Source organism: Diceros bicornis, chromosome 31 (genome assembly GCF_020826845.1).
Source record: "Diceros bicornis minor isolate mBicDic1 chromosome 31, mDicBic1.mat.cur, whole genome shotgun sequence".
NCBI lineage: Eukaryota > Metazoa > Chordata > Mammalia > Perissodactyla > Rhinocerotidae > Diceros > Diceros bicornis.
This window is the reverse complement of record NC_080770.1, coordinates 10,478,602-10,495,752: the sequence shown is the minus strand read 5'-3', so window position 1 is coordinate 10,495,752 and position 17,151 is coordinate 10,478,602. Positions and strand designations below refer to the sequence as shown.

Genomic DNA, 17,151 nt, shown 5'->3' with positions numbered 1-17,151 from the left:
CTCGGTTATTTCCGTTGCAACTCGGCCCCCCCTCCGAGAGCGAGAGAGGAGTTGGGCTTAACTCTCTCCTCGCCGGAGCCCTGCAGCTCCGCCTGCGGCCCGAAAGACTCGCGCGCCTTTGCGGTTCGCCAAGCTATTTGCAAGCAGCTTTGCCTGTTATTTGCATGAATAGTCTACGCTCTCTTACCCTTTCCGCACTACCCTTTTCCTTCACCGCCACCCCCGTAGGGCCCCAGAGGCGCCCAGCCGCGCCCCACAAAAGGACTGGGAGGTGACTTTGCTTTTGGTTTATTGCCCCTCAGCAGGCGGCGGGAGCCAGGGCCCAGGCTGGGGCTGCCCGGCTCAGCCAGCGGGTCTATACAGTGTGTGCAGGAGTGCCGTTCTCCCCCTCCAGGGAAATGCGCGATCGGGAATGTCTCGAAGTCGAGGAAAGGGTCGGCCCCTGGTCCTGGGGTACTGGGGTGGGGCGGGGCCACGTCGCAGGGCCGGTGGGTCCCGTCAGGCGGCGGTCACACGTCGAGAGAGGAGGCGGGGGACAGGGACGGGGTTCGAGAAGGGGTGGCGGGCGTCGGCCCCGCGCCCCCGGCGCCCAGCACCCGCCACTGGAAGATGCTGGCGTCCTTGCCGCCCAGGGAGACGAGGTGCGAGTCGTCGTGCGTGAACCGGACGCTAGTCACGTGGCTGCCGTGGCCGCCGTACACGAGGCTTGGCGCCTGGGCAGGAGGGAAGGTGGAGTTGCGACGGCCACGGAGCCCCGGGCCCGCCCGCCCGGCCCCGGAGGCCCCGGGAGGCCTCACCTTGGCGCGCGCGCACGGGTATTGGAAGAGGTGCACTTTGCAGAAGTCGTCGGCCACGGCCACCACGCGCTCGTTGTGGGAGCGGCACAGGGAGTTGATGTCGGTGCCATCCGAGCCGTCCGGCCACACGCCTAGCACAGCGCCTTGCCTCAGCCCGGCCTCCTCTCCGCCGCCACCCACGGCCCACAGCTGCACCGTTTCCGGCGCTCAGGCAGCCGCGGGGCCACCCACCGGCCGCGTTTCAGGCAATCCTTCCCGGTTCCTCGGGGCCGGAGGGGCCTCCTGGGCTGGCTCTGCCAGTTTCTCAACCCCCACCCACCCCTCCACACACACCCAGCATTCCGAGCCTGGGGCGCGCTGCACATTGTCCCCCCGCCGTCCCGCAGTGTTCCGCGCCCCTGCACCCCTGCTCACCGTATACGTGGAAGCCCAGCACGCAGGTGTAGGTAGCCCACTCCCGGTCTCGGCTCTCATAGCGATTCCTCAGCAGCTTGCAGCCTCCAGCCACGTCCCCTGGGGAGAGGGAGCCCACCCAGCTGAGCTCTCATCCTGCCCTCAGTTGGGAAGATGCCCAGAAGGAAACACTGGCTTGAGGCGGTGGCATGTGATCTGGTCGCCACGGTAGCCCCCAGCCCAGGGCAAAACCCAGCCCCCCCACGTGCTTCCTGAGTTCTCGCTGATGTTTTCCTAACAGCTTCTGTCAGTTCCTCGTCCATAGATAAGTCAATCCCTCCACACCTGCCCTGAGCAACTTTTCCAAAACAATCTTTTTAGTGCATTTTTCAACTCCCTCAAGTCTTTGTGGGAACAAGACATGGTGTAAACTCTATGTGTGGTTTTTTCTCCAAATCACAAAATTTCTCCTATGTGTATACCTCCAACCCCCCTTCAATGCCATCTCCACCTCCCTATGTAACAGCCCCTCCACCTGGGGCTCCCCACATATTCTCCTTCATCCCCTCCCAACCAGGAGCCCCACACACACACAAATAAAACCCACCCTAATTACCCTCTCCCCATGCCCTCCCCTACTGCCACTCACAGTAAAGGATCTCATAGTCCCCAGAATTGGACATGATGAAATTCCCATCCTTGGACCAGTCAAGGTGAGTGATGAAGCTGGAGTGACCCTGGGAGCAAGGGTCAAGAGACTAAAAGTGTAGCCACCATTTCCCATCCCTCGGCCCCACTTAATGCATTTGACCCCTTTGAGGAGTTTACCTGCTATGGCAATGCCCCACCCTCCACCCCAGCCTCCTCACCACACAGCGGCCAAAGCGGCTGGACTTGGCACCATCACTGGAAACACTATAGATGTAGATCATGTTGTCATGGGAACCGATGGCCAGGTACAACCCATCTACAAAGACAGTCACTCAGAGAGGGAAGGACCAGGGATGGGTCTGGATCCAGGGTAGGGGTGGCTCCCACCTGGGCTGTACCGGACCACTGAGAGCTGCTCATTGCCATCGGTGACATCGGACACGATCTCTCTGGTTTCCGTGTCCAAAACCAGCCACCTAGAAGGGGGGGGGGCGGAGAGCAGGTGTGAGGATACCCGTCCTGGGCAGGGTGGGAGTTGGCAAGTTGGAGAGCCTCAGGGACACCCACAGAAACACCATGATGTAGACAGAGAGGTCACCACTGCATTCTTATGCTGAGAAATGGGAGGGGGCTAAGGGCAGATAAAAGCTGAGGGGCTTCTGATGTCCTCTGGGAAAGGAGTACAGGGGCCCAATGACAAAGTCCTTATGGAGTCTATACGCCTGTCACTTCCCTGTAAGCCTGTTAGTCTCCCCTATGCCCCTCCCATCCCCACTGCTTCTCTATCCTGAGCTGCCACCTCCTCCACTCCCAGGCTTGGAGAGGAGAGTGGCTGGGGGAGGGTGTGATGACAGTTGCCACAGGAGAGCAGGGGAGGCCTGGGCGGCACCGAGAAGCACTGAGGAGCAGGAAGGTGCAGTTGGGGCTCCTGAGCGGGCAGCAATCACGCTCCTCCACCCCGCCATTACCAGGAACCCTTCCCATACCTCCTGCTTTCCCCTCCCAGGGGTCCTGGCTCCCTCTCACCTCCCCGTGTTCAGTCCTACAGCCACAACTGCCCCACTGGGATGGAAGTCAGCACAGAGACCAGTCTCCTGGGAGAGGGGAGAAGGTGAATTCAATAAGATGCCTTTCTAGTGAGGTAACCAAGAGGGACACCTTGTCATCTTGGTAACGTCGAAGCCTCCTCCTCCCAAAGAGGAAACGGGAGGAGAGGGCGAGTAGACCTGGGGTGGAAGCAGGGTGTCAGTGGAGCCTAAACAGGGGGTAATACTCAAAATATTTAACAACCAGAACTGAGGCCCGTAGCTGTGCTGGAGATTACCCATTTGTTGCTGGATCAAGGGGTGGTCTGGAGGGTTGAGGTGGGGGCAGTGCCCAGGGGGCACTGGAGGCATCAGCAAAGAATGAATGTTTTAGCCAGTACAGCCATACCACTACAAACTGGCTGCCTCTGGAGAGCAGAAGGTAAGGGGATGTTGGGGAAGGACTGGTGGCCACAGGAGTCATGGTGGGTGTGGCATTGGGGATCCAGGGACACAGGGCTCTACCTTGAGGTCAATGCTCCAGGCCAGCGCATGGCCCTCCCCATCCCACAGGCAGAGCTGCCGGTCATGGCCGCAGGTAAGGAAACGGTTCTGGAAGGGATGTGTGCAGAGCCCCCAGAGCTCATCCGTGTGGCCCTGTAGCAAAGCGTGGGCTGTCACCTCTGCCCCTCCTCAACAGCTCTACCCTCCCTCCTTCCCCGAGCCCTTGGCCCCCCGACCTGGATCACAGGGGAGAAGCCCTGGGCCAGATCTCCCCTCAGCAACGCATTCTTCGTGGTTCCCACCAGCAGCTCAGAGCCCAGCCCCTCAGCAATGGCCCGCACGGCCCCAAAGTGTTCAGGAATCTGCAGAGTGGTGGCAGAAATTCAGGCCCACTGGCCATTCCTCTTCCCCTTCCCTCCCTTGAACCCAGCCTAGCCCTCACCTCAGCCTCCTGGAGGGCCACCAACCCGGGCCCCCACTGTACCAGCCGGCGGTCCCGCCCACCACCACTCAGCACCGTCCCGTCCCGCCGGAGACACAGGGCGAAGATGGAACCTTCGTGAGCATGGGCCTGAGCCACAATCCCGTAGGTCTCTGTTGGCAAAGTCCTGGGTGGGTTATGCTCTTGGGGTGCAGGGAAGTGGGGAAGAGGAGCAGCCTAGGCTGTCACAATAGAGTAATAACTCCCAGCTCTTGAGTGCCTACTGAATACTGTCTCTGATCCTCAGCCTTTATTCTCCCGTTTACAGACTAGACAACTGAGGCTCAAAGAAGTGAGGTAACTTCCTAAAGGCCAGACAACCAGCGGCAAAACTAGGATATGAACCCAGGATCTGGAAGATTCCAAAGCCCCAGCCCCGCCCCCTTTGCCATGCTGCCCCCTACCCTTTGGGAATGGCGCCCCCAGAGGGCCCCAGCAGGACCTACCAACAACTGTCGACTCTCACGGTACAAAAATGGGAAGTCCTCTCCTCTGTTCCCACAGACCCTCTGGGGTACTAGACTTCCCAGATGCCACCCTTCACCACATACCTTTGGCCCCGCCCCTGCCTGGGGTCCTGGAATCTGAGAGGCTCCGCCCCCAGGTGAGAATGTTCCCCTCTGAGTCCCCAGTGAGAATGTCTCCATCCGGGAGGAACACAAAGCAAGGGATAAACTTGGGTTTCTTGTATTTCTAGGGGAGAGGCGAGCAGAGGTCAAAGGGAAGGGCCAAGACTAAAAGTTATGGGACAGCTGGGAGTGGGGTAGCATTAGGGTCTACAGTCCTCAGACCAATACTTCCATCTCCACTCTGCCTCCCCCACCACCCTGCACCCATCCACGCCTCACCCCAAAGACACCCTGTTTCCGAGTGAGGGTCCCATTCCCAGGAACCCCTGCTCCACCACTCCAGTTCCAGAAGTGGACGTGGGATTTCCCGCTGGTGACAATGCAGCTGCTGTCACGAGGGCTGAAGCCAACGGCCAGGACTGAGTCATTTGTACTCTGAAGGGAAGATACTAGATTCAGCCACCGCAAGCCCTGAGCACCCTCATTCTACTTGACTCTCTTCAATTTGCATTCTAACAGCTGGTCTGCAGAAGTCCAGAAACCCCAGGAGGACCCGTCCTTCCAGACCCTGTTCCCCTAAGAGCACTACTCCAGGTCATGGTGATTAACCACCCTATGTTAATGTCTAACACGTCATCCCTCATGAGGTCAGAACTTCTGCAGTCCCGATTTCACAGCCTCAGAGAGGCTAGCCGGCTTGCCCTGGGTGACCCAGCCAAAAGGAGGTAAATGTATGGGTAAGTGTGGAGCTCTCTGCACTCCACCACTCCCACCTCCCCAACCTCAGTGTCCCTCCAGGCCACCTGGCCTCCTCACCTTGATCTCAGCCAGCTTTGTGCCCCGGCTGCAGTCCCACACTGACAGCATGTGCTCATTGGAATCATCCACCACACACAGAAAAGCACCCTGATCCTGAGAATAGAGGACACACATCAAAAGGGCTGAGTGAGGCCCAGAGGTCTGGGGTTCATGGTCATTAGGCAGAGGATGCCATCACAGGTTGAGAGGGCAGGAGAAGTGGACAGATGTCCCTTTCTCAGGAGAACCAGCTGGGCGGGGTTCAGGAAGGCCAGAACTTCTGAGGCTTCCTGGTGACGTGCAAGAAGGGGGTTCCTGGGCAAGGAAGATGGGGGTCTAGAGGCTTTGGGGCCAGCTCACCGCAACTGAAAAGGCCAGGGCCCCCACACCCCGCTCGAAGGCCCCCAGTCCAATCTCTTGCAGCTTCAGCAGTGTCTCTGAGTCCCAGACGTGAACCACAGGCTGCAGAGGCTGGTGGGGGAGAAGGGGTCAGGGGTGTGAAGGAAAGCTGGCTAGAATCTCATCCTGTCTGCCTGGTGTCTCTTTGACCTTACCTTTCCATCCTTATCCACTCCAGCTGTCTGTCCTGAGGCTACACGAACACCATCAGGGTGAACAGCCAGGCTAAGTGGGGGAGGAGACATTCTAGGGAAGGGGGTCGGTCTCTCAAGACCACCCAGGACACCTTCTCTGTGCTCGCAGAGCAGCAAAGCAACGCTTCTCTCCTGCTCCTCCACACCCACTCAGGCTCTCTTCCTGCCAAGCCCACCACCCCCATGCCCACTCCCAGGCCCCGGGACCCTCACCATCGAACGCAGTCCGTGTGCCCCCGGTAATGTCTCTGGCCGCCACCTCCAGGACCCCCTGGGCCTCCCCCAGGCCGGTACAGCACCACTACACAGGCAATAAAGTAAACCACCTCCCCAGAACGCAGCACAAACAGATTAGAGCGGGAGTCACGACCCCGGTACCCATAACTGGAGCGGAGGTCACGGTCAAGGAAACAGTCAGATCAAGGGCAGGACGAGGAAGAGGGGAGAAGGACAGAGCTTCTGGCTGGCAGCGCCACGGGCAGAGGATGGTACAGGAGGATTCAGAGGGCTCCCTGTCCCCAAAGACCCAGGAAGAAATCATAATGAAGTTGAAGGGTGGTCCCAAGATGGGGAAAGTGGTTGCCATGGTACTGGAGGGGGCAGGATACACCCAGTCAAGGCTGAGGGTCTCCGGGGGTGGGCCACTGGGCAGCTCCTCAAGGCTGCGGATGCCAGACGGGATGTACATGGTAATGGGGCGGCCGCGAAGGAACATCTTCACTGAGATACCTTCTACAGAGAAAAAGGGAGGTGGGGGGTGTCAACCAGCACCCTGCAACCTCCCTTCCAGGAAAGCCAGAGCAGAACTCCACCCACCACACCTCACAGGTCTCCCAAAATAGCTCCTAGGGCTATAAACCAAACCCTAACTCCGTCATCCAAGTTCTTCCAGATCCCTCTGTACATACCCAAATTGTAATTGCTCCTCCGAGATCCTGGACCCCCGGGGCTGCAGAGGGGGTCTTTCCCCCCACGGCTGTTGGGAAGAGAGAAAAGCACAGAGATTGGAGTCAGGTCCCAAGACCTAAGTGGGGAGGGACAGGACACAAGAAAGGAGATTACTCCAGAGACTACAGTCACCTCTGCAGGCTTTAGTTTGCGTTCTGAGTGTTCAGAGCCATAGAATAGATGGGGACTTTTAGCCCCATTTATGAGATGAGAAGATTGAGTCTAAAGGGGCTGAGCACACGGCACAAGGCCATAAAGTTCATAAGAGGCAGTGCAAGGTGACAGGGAGGAGCCCCATCCTCCAGACCATCAGGCCTCTGGCTATTGACCTTTTCATTTCCCCATCTGTCAAGTGGGACCAAAGGGAATCCAGAATGTACACCAGTCCTGCCTTTCAGGGATCTGGGAGGTAAGCCAGAAAGTCCTCATCTCTCAAGAGGAAAGTGACAGGTGAATTCCAGAGATCACTGTCATAGATGATAACAAGGTGACATCTCTTCAGAGAATAAAAGAGAGACCAAGGATAGGGCTAGAATGAGTGTCCTAGGGCCTGTACACACTCGGAGACAACTGTGCTCAGCCACCAGGATTTCTCCTTGCTCTCTAGAATTAAAGCCTGGTAGATTGGAGTGGCGAAGGTGGGCTGAAACTCTGAGAACAGTATTCCATGCAAATCATGGGAGTTTTTGGAAAAGCCTTGTGGAATCTTGGAAGGTATGCTGTGATACAGTGGAAAGGGCAGGGGAACTGGAGTCTGGAAGAGTTGGGTTCGAATCCTGACTCTAGCTGTGTGACCCCAGGCAAATGACTTACCCTCTCTGAGCCTGCTTCCTCACCTGGACAATGAACAGCATGAGACCACCTACCCCCCAAGGATGTCGTGGGGACTGAATGAGATGGAGGAGGTCGAGGGTTTGGCACAGTGCCGGGTACACAGCAGGCGCCCCAGGAGTGCTTGTTCCTTTCTTCCTGTTAGGCAATGAGGTCCCCCCACCCCACCCAGGGAAGTGAGGTGAGGGATGTGGAAAGTCAAGAGCCTGAGCCTGGGGCAGGCGGGTTGGGGGGAGCCTCGCCCACCTCTCTGTGCTCCCTGACCGCAATAACAGGTTGGCCGAGGAAGCTGCCTTCCGGGACAGTTTCTGTCGAGGCCGCTCTGAGGGGGATGAGGAGGAGGAAGAATTTCTCCGTGGCCTGGTAGGAGCACATGAGCAGGTGAAGGTCAGTCCCTCTAATCATGCTCCCCAATCCTCCCACCCTTCCCAGCCTCTGCCACAGGACACTTACGTGTCAGCACGCTGTGGGGGCTGCATAAGCCTGAGGATCCCCGGGGGGCCAGGGGAGCCAGTGCCGCTGCTGCTGCTGCCCCCTCCTTCAGACTGCGTCCCACTAGGCTCTTCACTGCCCCCCTGAGGGGCTGGGGGCCCGTTGCTCAGGCCAGGGGGTCCAGGGGATGGCTCCATCTCCACCTCTGCCTCCGTCTGGGTGCCTCGGCTCACCAAGGAGGGGCTGCATGTGGGAGGCAGTCCTGGGGGGGCTGCAGGGCTGCTGGGGAGACAATGAATCAACCTGATGCCCATAGAGGCCCCAGGAAGGAGGAGGAACAAGGTGTGGCAATATGCATACCTGTTCCTTGTAGGAGCTGGTATGCCAGAGTCCCGCAGGGAGGTAGGGGGTGCCTGCAGCCGCAGCAGGCGAAGGGCTTCCGCCAGGGCTGCCTTTACCAGCTCCATCTCCTTCTCCTGCACCTGAAGCCGCTGGCTCAAAGACTGCAGGGCCTCCTGCGCAGGGCCCTCACCTGGGAGAGGGGCAAGAAGCACTCAGAATGTACCCACCACCTACGGAAAGGGTTGAGGGATTCTGTCTCCCCTCAACTTTGCATCTGTCCAATAGGACTGCCCCTTTCAAGCAGCCCCAGGCTTGGGGCTCGCCCAGAGGGGAGGAGACGGGTGGTGGAGGATCAAGGGCCTCCTTCTGGCAAGGCAGGCAAGGGACCTGGCAGAGCTCCCTTCCTGCTGCTGTGCCAGCCTCCGCAAAGACAGGGAGTACCATGGTGTACTGGGGGAAATATGGAGTACTGCCGAGGAACGTGGGAACCACAGAAGGAGGCGCAGTCCTGGTGAGGGATGACAGGCCCAACCCAGGACAAGCTCTGGTCTCCAGGGATGGCAGAGAAACTGAGAAGGGGGCACGGGAGCGAACGGGGGACGCAAGAGTACAGTCATCCTGAGGACTCAGAGGACCAGGAGAGAACTAGAATGACAGGTATCAGTGGAGACAGAGTCATAGTGAAGGGCCCAGGGTGACAGTGGGGGTCAGAAGTGAAAAGACCCGAAATAACAGAAGAGGCCCAGAAGAACATAGGGGGCAGAGGAACATCGAGGAGCCCAGAGTAACATGGGGGGGTAGGATGACGTTGGGGAAGTCCGAAGTGACAGGAGGATCCAAGTAAGTAGGGAAAGCGACCTGAGGAACCGTGGAGGATGCTCAGAGCCCCTGGGGCCGAGGAGCACGCGGGGACGCCAGCAGACAGCCGTCGGGCACTGGCGGCGCCCGACTGGCCAGGCGCTCCGGGTAGGGGCACGCCGCCCGCCCCGCCCCGTACTCACCGGGCCCCCCGGCCCCGTCCATCCGGCCCCCCGGCTTGCTCCGAGCGGCGGCGGCGGAGGAGGCGTCTAAGCCGCGGGGGCCATGGCCAGGGAGAGGGGAAGGGGAAGCACCCCGGGGCGCGCGCGCAAGGGCGCCGTGCCACCCCCCGGGGGCGCTGTCGGGCGCTGGGAAAGGGCCTGGAGGGGGCGCTGTGGGGCGGGGGCCGCCGGCTCCGGGGCCCGCCGGGGCCTCAGACTCTCCCGGGGCCGCTCTCGGCTCCCGGGGATGGGGTGGCGGGGCCGTCCCGGGCCCCAGCGCCGCAGCACAAACAGGCGCCGGACGCGGAGCCGCCAGGAAGCGCGGGAGGGGGGGCGGGCCAAGGGGGGGGCCGGGCCGCCTGGTAACCCCTCCCTGTCCGGGCCTCGCGGCACAGCACGGGGGCGGGGCCAACCCGCTGACCCCTTGGCCCCCTCCAGGCCTCCGCCCTCCAAGCCCTTCCGAGATCCCCACCCCCGGACTCCCTAGGGACCTGGGAGGGAGCGCGGGTCCTCAGGTCTCCGCCCCCCAGCCCCTAGCCCCTCGGGCAGAGCCGACCAACCCCTCCCCACTTCCGCGAGGGGCAGGGGCGGGGTCATGATATAGGCCTTCTGCCCGGGGGAGGGGCTTTTCCTAAGGGGCAAGGCCAAGGCATCCCGAATTGGGGCTGCCAGGGGACAAGGCGGGGAGTTATTAAGGCTGGGGGTGGGAGGCTGCCCAGGGTATTGGGGTCAGGGTGGCATTAGCCCAGCTCAAGGCGAGCTGGGCTGACTCAGCACCCTGCCCCGGCCAATCCCCAGCCCTGACAGCTCTGCTCTCCCTTGGGCAGAGATGGGAGATGGCGCCGGTGCTGCCCCTGGTGCTGCCCCTCCAGCCGCGCATTCGTCTGGCACAGGGGCTCTGGCTCCTCTCTTGGCTGCTGGCGCTGGCCAGTGGCCTCACCCTCCTCTGTAGCGGGCACCTCCTGGTCCAGCTGTGGCACCTTGGCACCTTCTTGGCTCCCTCTTGCCCATTCGCTGCCCTGCCCCAGGTTGCTCTGGCAGCCGGTGCAGTGGCTCTGTGCACAGGACTGGTGGGCGCGGGAGCCAGCAGGGCCAGTCTGGATGCAGCTCAGTACCCTCCCTGGCGAGGGGTCCTGGGCCCCCTACTGGTGGCTAGCACTGCTGGGGGCGGGGGGCTCCTGGTCCTTGCCCTGGGGCTAGCCCTGGCTTTACCTGGGAGTCTGGATGTGGGACTGGAGGAGGGCCTGGGGACTGCCTTGGCTCACTACAAGGACACAGAGGTGCCTGGACACTGTCATGCCAAACGGCTGTTGGATGAGCTGCAGCTGAGGCACCACTGCTGCGGACGCCATGGGTACAAGGATTGGTTTGGGGTCCAGTGGGTCAGCAGCCGTTACCTGGATCCCAATGACCAGGACGTGGTTGAGTGAGTGATTTGCTTCTCCCCTCCTCCTCCTCCTCCTCCTCCCTTGAAACCCCGCTTCACCCAGACAGGCCATAAATAGAGCATAGTGGTTGAGAGAATGTGTTACAGCTCTGTCATTTATTAGTTGTATGACCCAGGGCATGTTACCAAACTGCTCTGGGTCCATTTCCTCATCTGTAAAATGGAGATGATAACAGTACTTTATCTAGAGAGTTGTTGTGAAGATAAATGAATTATGCATGCCTGGCACCCAGTAAAGCAGTTGGTAAACATCTTACTCTTTTTTCCCTTCTCAACTCCTGTGCCCTGCAGCTTCTCCCACAGGCCTGTACCTCCAGATATCCTAACACCCCTGCCCCTCCCTTTGCAGCCGGATCCAGAGCAATGTGGAAGGCCTATATCTGATTGACGGGGTCCCCTTCTCTTGCTGCAACCCCCACTCACCCAGGCCTTGCCTGCAAAGCCAGCTCTCAGACCCACATGCCCACCCCCTCTTTGATCCTCGACAGCCCAACCTAAACCTCTGGGCCCAAGGATGCCATGGGGTACTGCTGGGGCACCTGCAGGGGTTGGCGAGCACACTGGGCAGCCTGCTGGCTGTCACCTTCCTGCTGCAGGTGAGTCAGGCCTCCCTCCATCTGGGCCTCCTCATTGCCTCCAATCCTGGGACCCCTGGAACAGCTGACCCTCATTGACCTCTTTCCCTTGCTTTCCCCACAGACTCTGGTGCTCCTGGGCCTGCGGTACCTGCAAACAGCACTGGAGGGGCTTGGAGGAGTCATCGACGGGGAGGGAGAGACACAGGGCTATCTCTTTCCTGGTGGGCTGAAAGACATGCTGAAAACAGCATGGCTACAGGGAGGGGTTGCCCACAGGCCAGCACCTGAGGAGGCCCCACCAGTAGAGGCACCTCCTAAGGAGGGTCTACCTGAGGCCTAGTGGCCTGGAGCTCGGGGTGGGGATTGGGAGGGGGGGAAGGGGTGGGATGGACAAAACCAGAAACCTCACAACTCCTTACCAAGGCTCCGGGGGAGGGGGTTCCCTGGGATTAGAGGGGTTAAAGCTGGTCAGTGGGCTGGACTGGGGTAGGAGAGAAAACCTGGCGTCCTAGAGCCCAGACCCTGTGGCCAAACCACCAGGGAACAGAGAAAAACAGGGAGATGGCAAAGTGACATGGGAAGGACTGGCGATTGCTTCTGGTGCGCAGACTCAATAAAGCTTTTGGACTGAAGCCACGATCTTTCTCTTCAAGGGGGTGGAGGGCCCTGAGAGAACTGATTTCTGACTGATAGAGAAGCCAGGACTCCAATGTTTGGACCCTGGTAAGGATCAGAATGCAAGAACCAGACGTGGGAAGTGAAGGAAAACAGAGACCCCCTCCACGTTGAGATTTTTTATTCTGGAGGTAGGAGGGGGGTCAGCATGCTCAGGTGGGGAGGGTCCAGCCCAGCTCCTCCAGCCCCCCAGTGCATGCCCAGCCTCAATAAGTTACCCAGTTACTCAGCCGCCCTCCCTCCTGAGTCTGTCTGTCCTGCTCCGCCCCAGACAGGGCCGATCTGGCTCAATACAAGGGCTGCTTGTCCCCAGCCTGTGGGCAGTGCCACATGGCAGGCTGGGGGAGGGGAGAAGCAGCTGGGCCACGCCCTGGGGCTGAAGGGGCAGAGGGGCCGCCCCTGGCTCTGAGGGGTCAGGACTTGGAAAACCACATCCTGGGCAGGCCAGAGGCCCAGTCCCCCAGGTCTGTGCCTGATGAGGTGGGGGGCGGGGTGGGGCCGCCATCACACCTCAACGGCTGGGTCTGAGCCTCGGCCCTGCCGCTGTAGCTGCTCCTCCTGCTTCATCTTGGGCTTCTCTGTCCGCGTATGCCACACCAGAACCTGTCCCGGGAGGGTTTCAGTTAGAGCCAGGCCCAGCTGTAGCCAGGCCTCTGGGGCCCTCAGTGTAGAACAGATTCTCCCCCCCACTCTACACACCGAGTGTTGGTGGCAAAGTATGAAGGGCAGGGTGGGTGGAGACTTTAGTACCCCTAAAATGGGGCCTTACCCCTTTCCCCTCCTGGGTGCCCAGGACTCTGGGAGACAGAGTGGCAGGAGACCACTTTCCTTCCTGGCTCCCAGCTTCCCCTTCAGTAGAGTAAGCAAGGGTCAAGCTGGGCTCTGGAGGGTCTCTCCTGGGTTCAAACACCCATCCTTTGATCCTCCCCAGGGCCTCACTCCCACTCCCCCCATCACCCATCCATCCCAGAGCCAGGTTTCTATGCCCACCTCCAGCCCCTTACCCGAGTGCAGTTGGCAGCCCGTGGCTCTAGGTCCTTGGGATCCACCAGGTGGCTCAGGAGACTGCTCTCCAGGTGGCCCCGGGGAGCAGAAGCATCAAACTGGGCATGGGGCTTAGCCAACAGCAAGGGCAGGGCAACAGCAAATCCCGCCATATCCAATGGGAAGGGCCTGTTGGGTTCCCATGCCGTATGGAAGCCCACGACCCGGCCATCCTGTACCCGAGGGCCCTCAAATCGCAGGCCGCCCACTAGCCCAACTGGCCACACTGAGACACCGCGGGTCCAGCGCATCTAACAGAGGTCAGGAGAGGAGAAACAAACAGAGGGTGACCCAAGGGATAGGGAGCAGCAGGAAGGACCACTTGGGTCGCTCTGCCCCACTGTTCCCCCCCTCCTCACCCAGTAGCCTGGAGCAACACTGGTAACCAAGGCAACAGATGAAGCTGGCCCCACTTGGCCTCTTTCCCCATCCTCATCCTGGTGCTCACCTCCTCAAAGAGTTCCCGGCTGTAGGTGTTGTCATCGTCAGCAAAGTACACGACTCCCCGGGTCCCTGGTGGGGGTGGATCCTTCTCTCCCCCCACGGCTCCCCCTCCACCTCGGAGCCAATCCAGGGCCCTGTTCCGCTGCTCGACACCACGGGGCCGAACCCAGCCTGGCTCGCCCTCCCGGAGCCGCTGGGCCTTGGGGGTAAGGACAGCCAGGTGTGTGAAGAGGAGGCCAGAGGCAGCCAGCAGCCCTGAGACCAATGGGGTGGGGCCCTCAGCGTCCTCTACCAGTAGCCAATGCAGTCGCGGTACCAAGCTCAGTGTCTGGGACAGCCGCACCAGCTCCGCCTTCTGCACCAGCCTGCAGGGGGAGAGAGGCAGCAGGAGGGAGAGGGGCAGGCACCATTTGCCCACTCCAGCCAGTATACGTAGCTTCTCCTGGGCCGCTTCTAGCATCCCCCATGACCTTTCCCCAACCAATCCCCAAATTCCCTTTCTTGCCTGTCAACCCTGACACTCACCTGCCATTCTTCCAGTCCATGTCTGTCACTCACCTCAACCCCAGGGCTCTGACTGTGGGAGACTATACGTTAAGGGCACGGGCTTTGGAGTCAGATCTGGGTTTGAATGCCAGCTTTGTAACTTATTAGGTGAGACATCTGGGGAAAATGGCTCAATCGCCCCAAGTCTCAGTTTCCTTGACTATAAAATGGGAATAACAGTACTTTACAACAATTTTGTTTTAAAGATTAAATAAGATAATGACTTTCTAAAACACCAGTAGGTGTTTTAGACCTAGACCTTTCTAGAACACCAGTAGGTGTTCCTCCTGTTTTTGGGTTTCCAGGTAGAAGAATTATAGGAGCCCCTTGGCTCATTCCTCTCTAGGGGAAGATTTATCTGAGTTTAGACGAGGAACTGGGAAGGTGTAGCCCAGTATCTTTAAAGCTTCTACATCCTTCAGATGGGCCTGCCTGCCCCAGGGTTGATGGTGTGTGTGCGCAGGGGAAGAGGGTCTAGAGCTGCCTGTGCCTAGATGGGTCAGCATTTGATTCCAGGGATATGTTAGCAGGCCCTTTGGCTACAGATCCAAAACTATATTCCCCAGTTGGTCTGTATCAGTAATAAAGCTACATTTTAATCAAAAAAAAAAGGAAAGCACTTAGCACAGTGCGTAGCAGAGAGTAAACACACTGTAAACAATAGCTGGTGTAACTATTTCTAGACCCTGGTATGACTGTAGGGTCAAGCCCTTTTCTACTTCAATTTAGTCAGGGGTTCTGAAACTTTCTCACCACAGGATTCCTAAGGAGAGAGAGTGAATTCATTGGCAAGCTCAGAATTTCTTTGCAACTTTATTGTTCTATCTTAAAATTTTGCAGGAATTTTGTATTCTACTTCACGGTACACCCCCGTCCATTTTAATAGAACCACCACCATCTCCCCCCAAGTCTTTGAGTAAAGAGGTATTGCTTTTATCCTGTTGTTTGGCATGCCCTAGTTTGAGGAACATCTCCTGGCCTAGTACCTCCCCAAACTCCTTATCATCCACCCCAACTTCTTGGTCCATGCAGGCCTCCTGAGTACACCAAAGCCCATACCTGGCATAGGTGGGGGTAACAACATAGATAGTAGGCAGGGCTTCAGGTTCAGGGGGCTGGGCAGGGGCAGGGGGTGGGCGACGGAGATCAGCTTGCAGCTGGGAAATCCTCAGATCCTTCTGCCGAAGCTGCTCTGCTGCGGCCCGCAGGGGAGGGAGGCAGTCACATGGCTGGCCTGGTCCCAGGAAGCAGAGATGGAGGCAGAGAACCACAGCATGTTCAGCATCCCAAAGGGCCATACCTTCTCGTTCAACTCCTAACCAATGCAGGAATCTCCTTACAACTTTGATAACAGCCTTTTCTATACCTCTGGCGGTGGGGTACTCACTGCCTCAATTAAAGTCTCCAACTTTAATAAATTCCATCTGTTACAATTTTCATTTGCACACTGAGCTGATTATCTGCCTCCATCCTTTCTAGCTGCTGGTCCTAATTTCGCCTTCTGGAGCCATAGAGAACAAGTTGATCTCCTAAAACATTAGTCTTTCAAATACCTGAGGATCACGCAGTGGCTGTCTCTAAATCCCTGCATAAGAGGTAGGGTTCAATCTCTTCCCTTGGCTGTGTGACCAAAGACTCATTAAATTCATTGATTCCATCAATGGATAAATATTTATTGAATGCTCCTCCTGGGAGGCACTGCCTTAGGTGCTGGGATGCTGCGGGGAACAAAACAGACATGGTCCCTGGCCTCATGGAGCGTTCAGTTGAGTGAAGGAGGCAGACACCGAGCAAAGAAACAAATTAATAAAACCATTACAAATTGTGATAAGGGCCATGAAGGAAACAAAGAGGACAGAGAAGAGAATCCAGAAAAAGAAGAGTTACTTTTGCTAAGGTCAAGGAAGGCCTCTCTGAGGCGGTGACATTTGAGCTGAGACCTGAAGGATGAGAAAGAGGCAGCTGGGAGAAAAGCACCGCAAGCAGAAGGAACGGGTTAAGAGCTTGCGAGAGCAATGAGCGTAGGATTTTCGAGAAACTGTCATGAAGCAAGTGTGGCCGGAGCAGAGAGAGAGAGAGAAAGAGAGAGGGAATGGGGAGGGAAATGGGGTTGGAGAGGCAGACGGCGGCAGGATCATGCGGGGCCTTGCAGGCTCTGGGAAGGAGTCTGGATTTCATCCGAGGTGCGGCGGGAGCCGCGGCGCGTTCTAAAGACAGGCGCGCGCGGCGACCGCAGAGGGCTGTCCGGAGGGCCGAGCGGATGAATGGTGTCTGCGCGGGGGTTCATCCCCAGGGCGGGATGCACGGCGGCGGGCGCCCTCGGGCCGGCCCGCCGCACCCCCGCCCCGCCCCGCTCACCGAGCTGCACCAGCGCGTAGAGGAGACCGGCGATCGACACCAGGAAGTAGGCGAGAAACACGTTCTTCAGCTTCAGCTTCATGGCCGTGCCGCCGCCGGCGCCGGGGCAGGCGGGGTCCGGCAGGGACAAGGGGTCCCCGCCCCCCGCCCCCCAGCCCGCAGGCCCCGCCCCTGCAGCGGCCCCGCCCCGTGTCCCGCCTTCCTCGCGCTCTTCTCCACCAGCTCCCTCCCAGGAGCTGGGGCTGGCGGCGCCGCGGCACCCACTTCCGGTCAGCCTGTACACCCCCCCCAGGTTAATTTCCGGTCCCACCGCTTAGTTCTCGGAACCACGGGAGTGGGTGACGTCATATCCGGCATGTCAAGCGCGCGTGGCCGGCAGTCAAAGCCCGGTGAGAGCACGTGGGAGCAACTTGGAGACCTTCGCCTTTAACTCCAGTGCCTGTCAATTTTCTCCTTACAGTCATTCATTCATTCACCCATCAGTCACAGCATTCAGTAAAAGCTCAACAAATACTTGTTACACAAATGAATGAAATCTAGGGCCTATCATGTGCCAGGCCTGTGCTCTGGGTGTCATACAATCCTCACCACAAACCTTTGAGATAGACGGTACTGCCCCAATTTTAAAGTGGAAGGTTGACAAAAATTATGTAATTGCTATTGTGCAATTTTCTCC

The 17,151-nt window shown here is 58.8% G+C and overlaps 3 protein-coding genes across 5 annotated transcripts; 1 reads left to right on the top strand and 2 right to left on the bottom strand.

Moving 5' to 3' along the window:
- Positions 1–272: 272 nt before the first annotated feature.
- On the bottom strand, positions 273–9,792 carry EML3 (EMAP like 3). Of its 2 annotated transcripts, none has more exons than XM_058526665.1 (22): positions 9,366–9,792; positions 8,383–8,554; positions 8,044–8,304; positions 7,837–7,950; positions 6,720–6,787; positions 6,420–6,543; positions 6,025–6,195; positions 5,773–5,842; positions 5,579–5,689; positions 5,237–5,332; positions 4,700–4,855; positions 4,403–4,544; positions 3,813–3,964; positions 3,607–3,732; positions 3,392–3,523; positions 2,868–2,935; positions 2,229–2,317; positions 2,060–2,157; positions 1,840–1,927; positions 1,212–1,310; positions 798–928; positions 273–713 (listed from the first exon to the last, which is right to left on the bottom strand). In XM_058526665.1, exons 1-22 carry the CDS (start codon positions 9,385–9,387, stop codon positions 510–512), a joined length of 2,694 nt encoding a protein of 897 aa, XP_058382648.1. In that variant the 5' UTR covers positions 9,388–9,792; the 3' UTR covers positions 273–509. The 2 variants fall into 2 exon arrangements, with proteins under 2 accessions (XP_058382648.1, XP_058382649.1); XM_058526666.1 differs by having other exon boundaries at positions 8,044–8,301.
- A 41-nt stretch (positions 9,793–9,833) lies between these two features.
- On the top strand, positions 9,834–11,759 carry ROM1 (retinal outer segment membrane protein 1). The gene is made up of 3 exons (XM_058526670.1): positions 9,834–10,809; positions 11,180–11,426; positions 11,530–11,759. The coding sequence occupies exons 1-3, from the start codon at positions 10,220–10,222 to the stop codon at positions 11,746–11,748; spliced, it is 1,056 nt and encodes a 351-aa protein (XP_058382653.1). The 5' UTR covers positions 9,834–10,219; the 3' UTR covers positions 11,749–11,759.
- Positions 11,760–12,166: 407 nt separating this feature from the next.
- Positions 12,167–16,611, bottom strand: B3GAT3 (beta-1,3-glucuronyltransferase 3). Of its 2 annotated transcripts, none has more exons than XM_058526662.1 (5): positions 16,476–16,611; positions 15,177–15,432; positions 13,576–13,936; positions 13,088–13,378; positions 12,167–12,686 (listed from the first exon to the last, which is right to left on the bottom strand). In XM_058526662.1, the coding sequence occupies exons 1-5, from the start codon at positions 16,555–16,557 to the stop codon at positions 12,588–12,590; spliced, it is 1,089 nt and encodes a 362-aa protein (XP_058382645.1). In that variant the 5' UTR covers positions 16,558–16,611; the 3' UTR covers positions 12,167–12,587. The 2 variants fall into 2 exon arrangements, with proteins under 2 accessions (XP_058382645.1, XP_058382647.1); XM_058526664.1 differs by having other exon boundaries at positions 15,177–15,351; positions 16,476–16,609.
- Between the last annotated feature and the right edge of the window lie 540 nt (positions 16,612–17,151).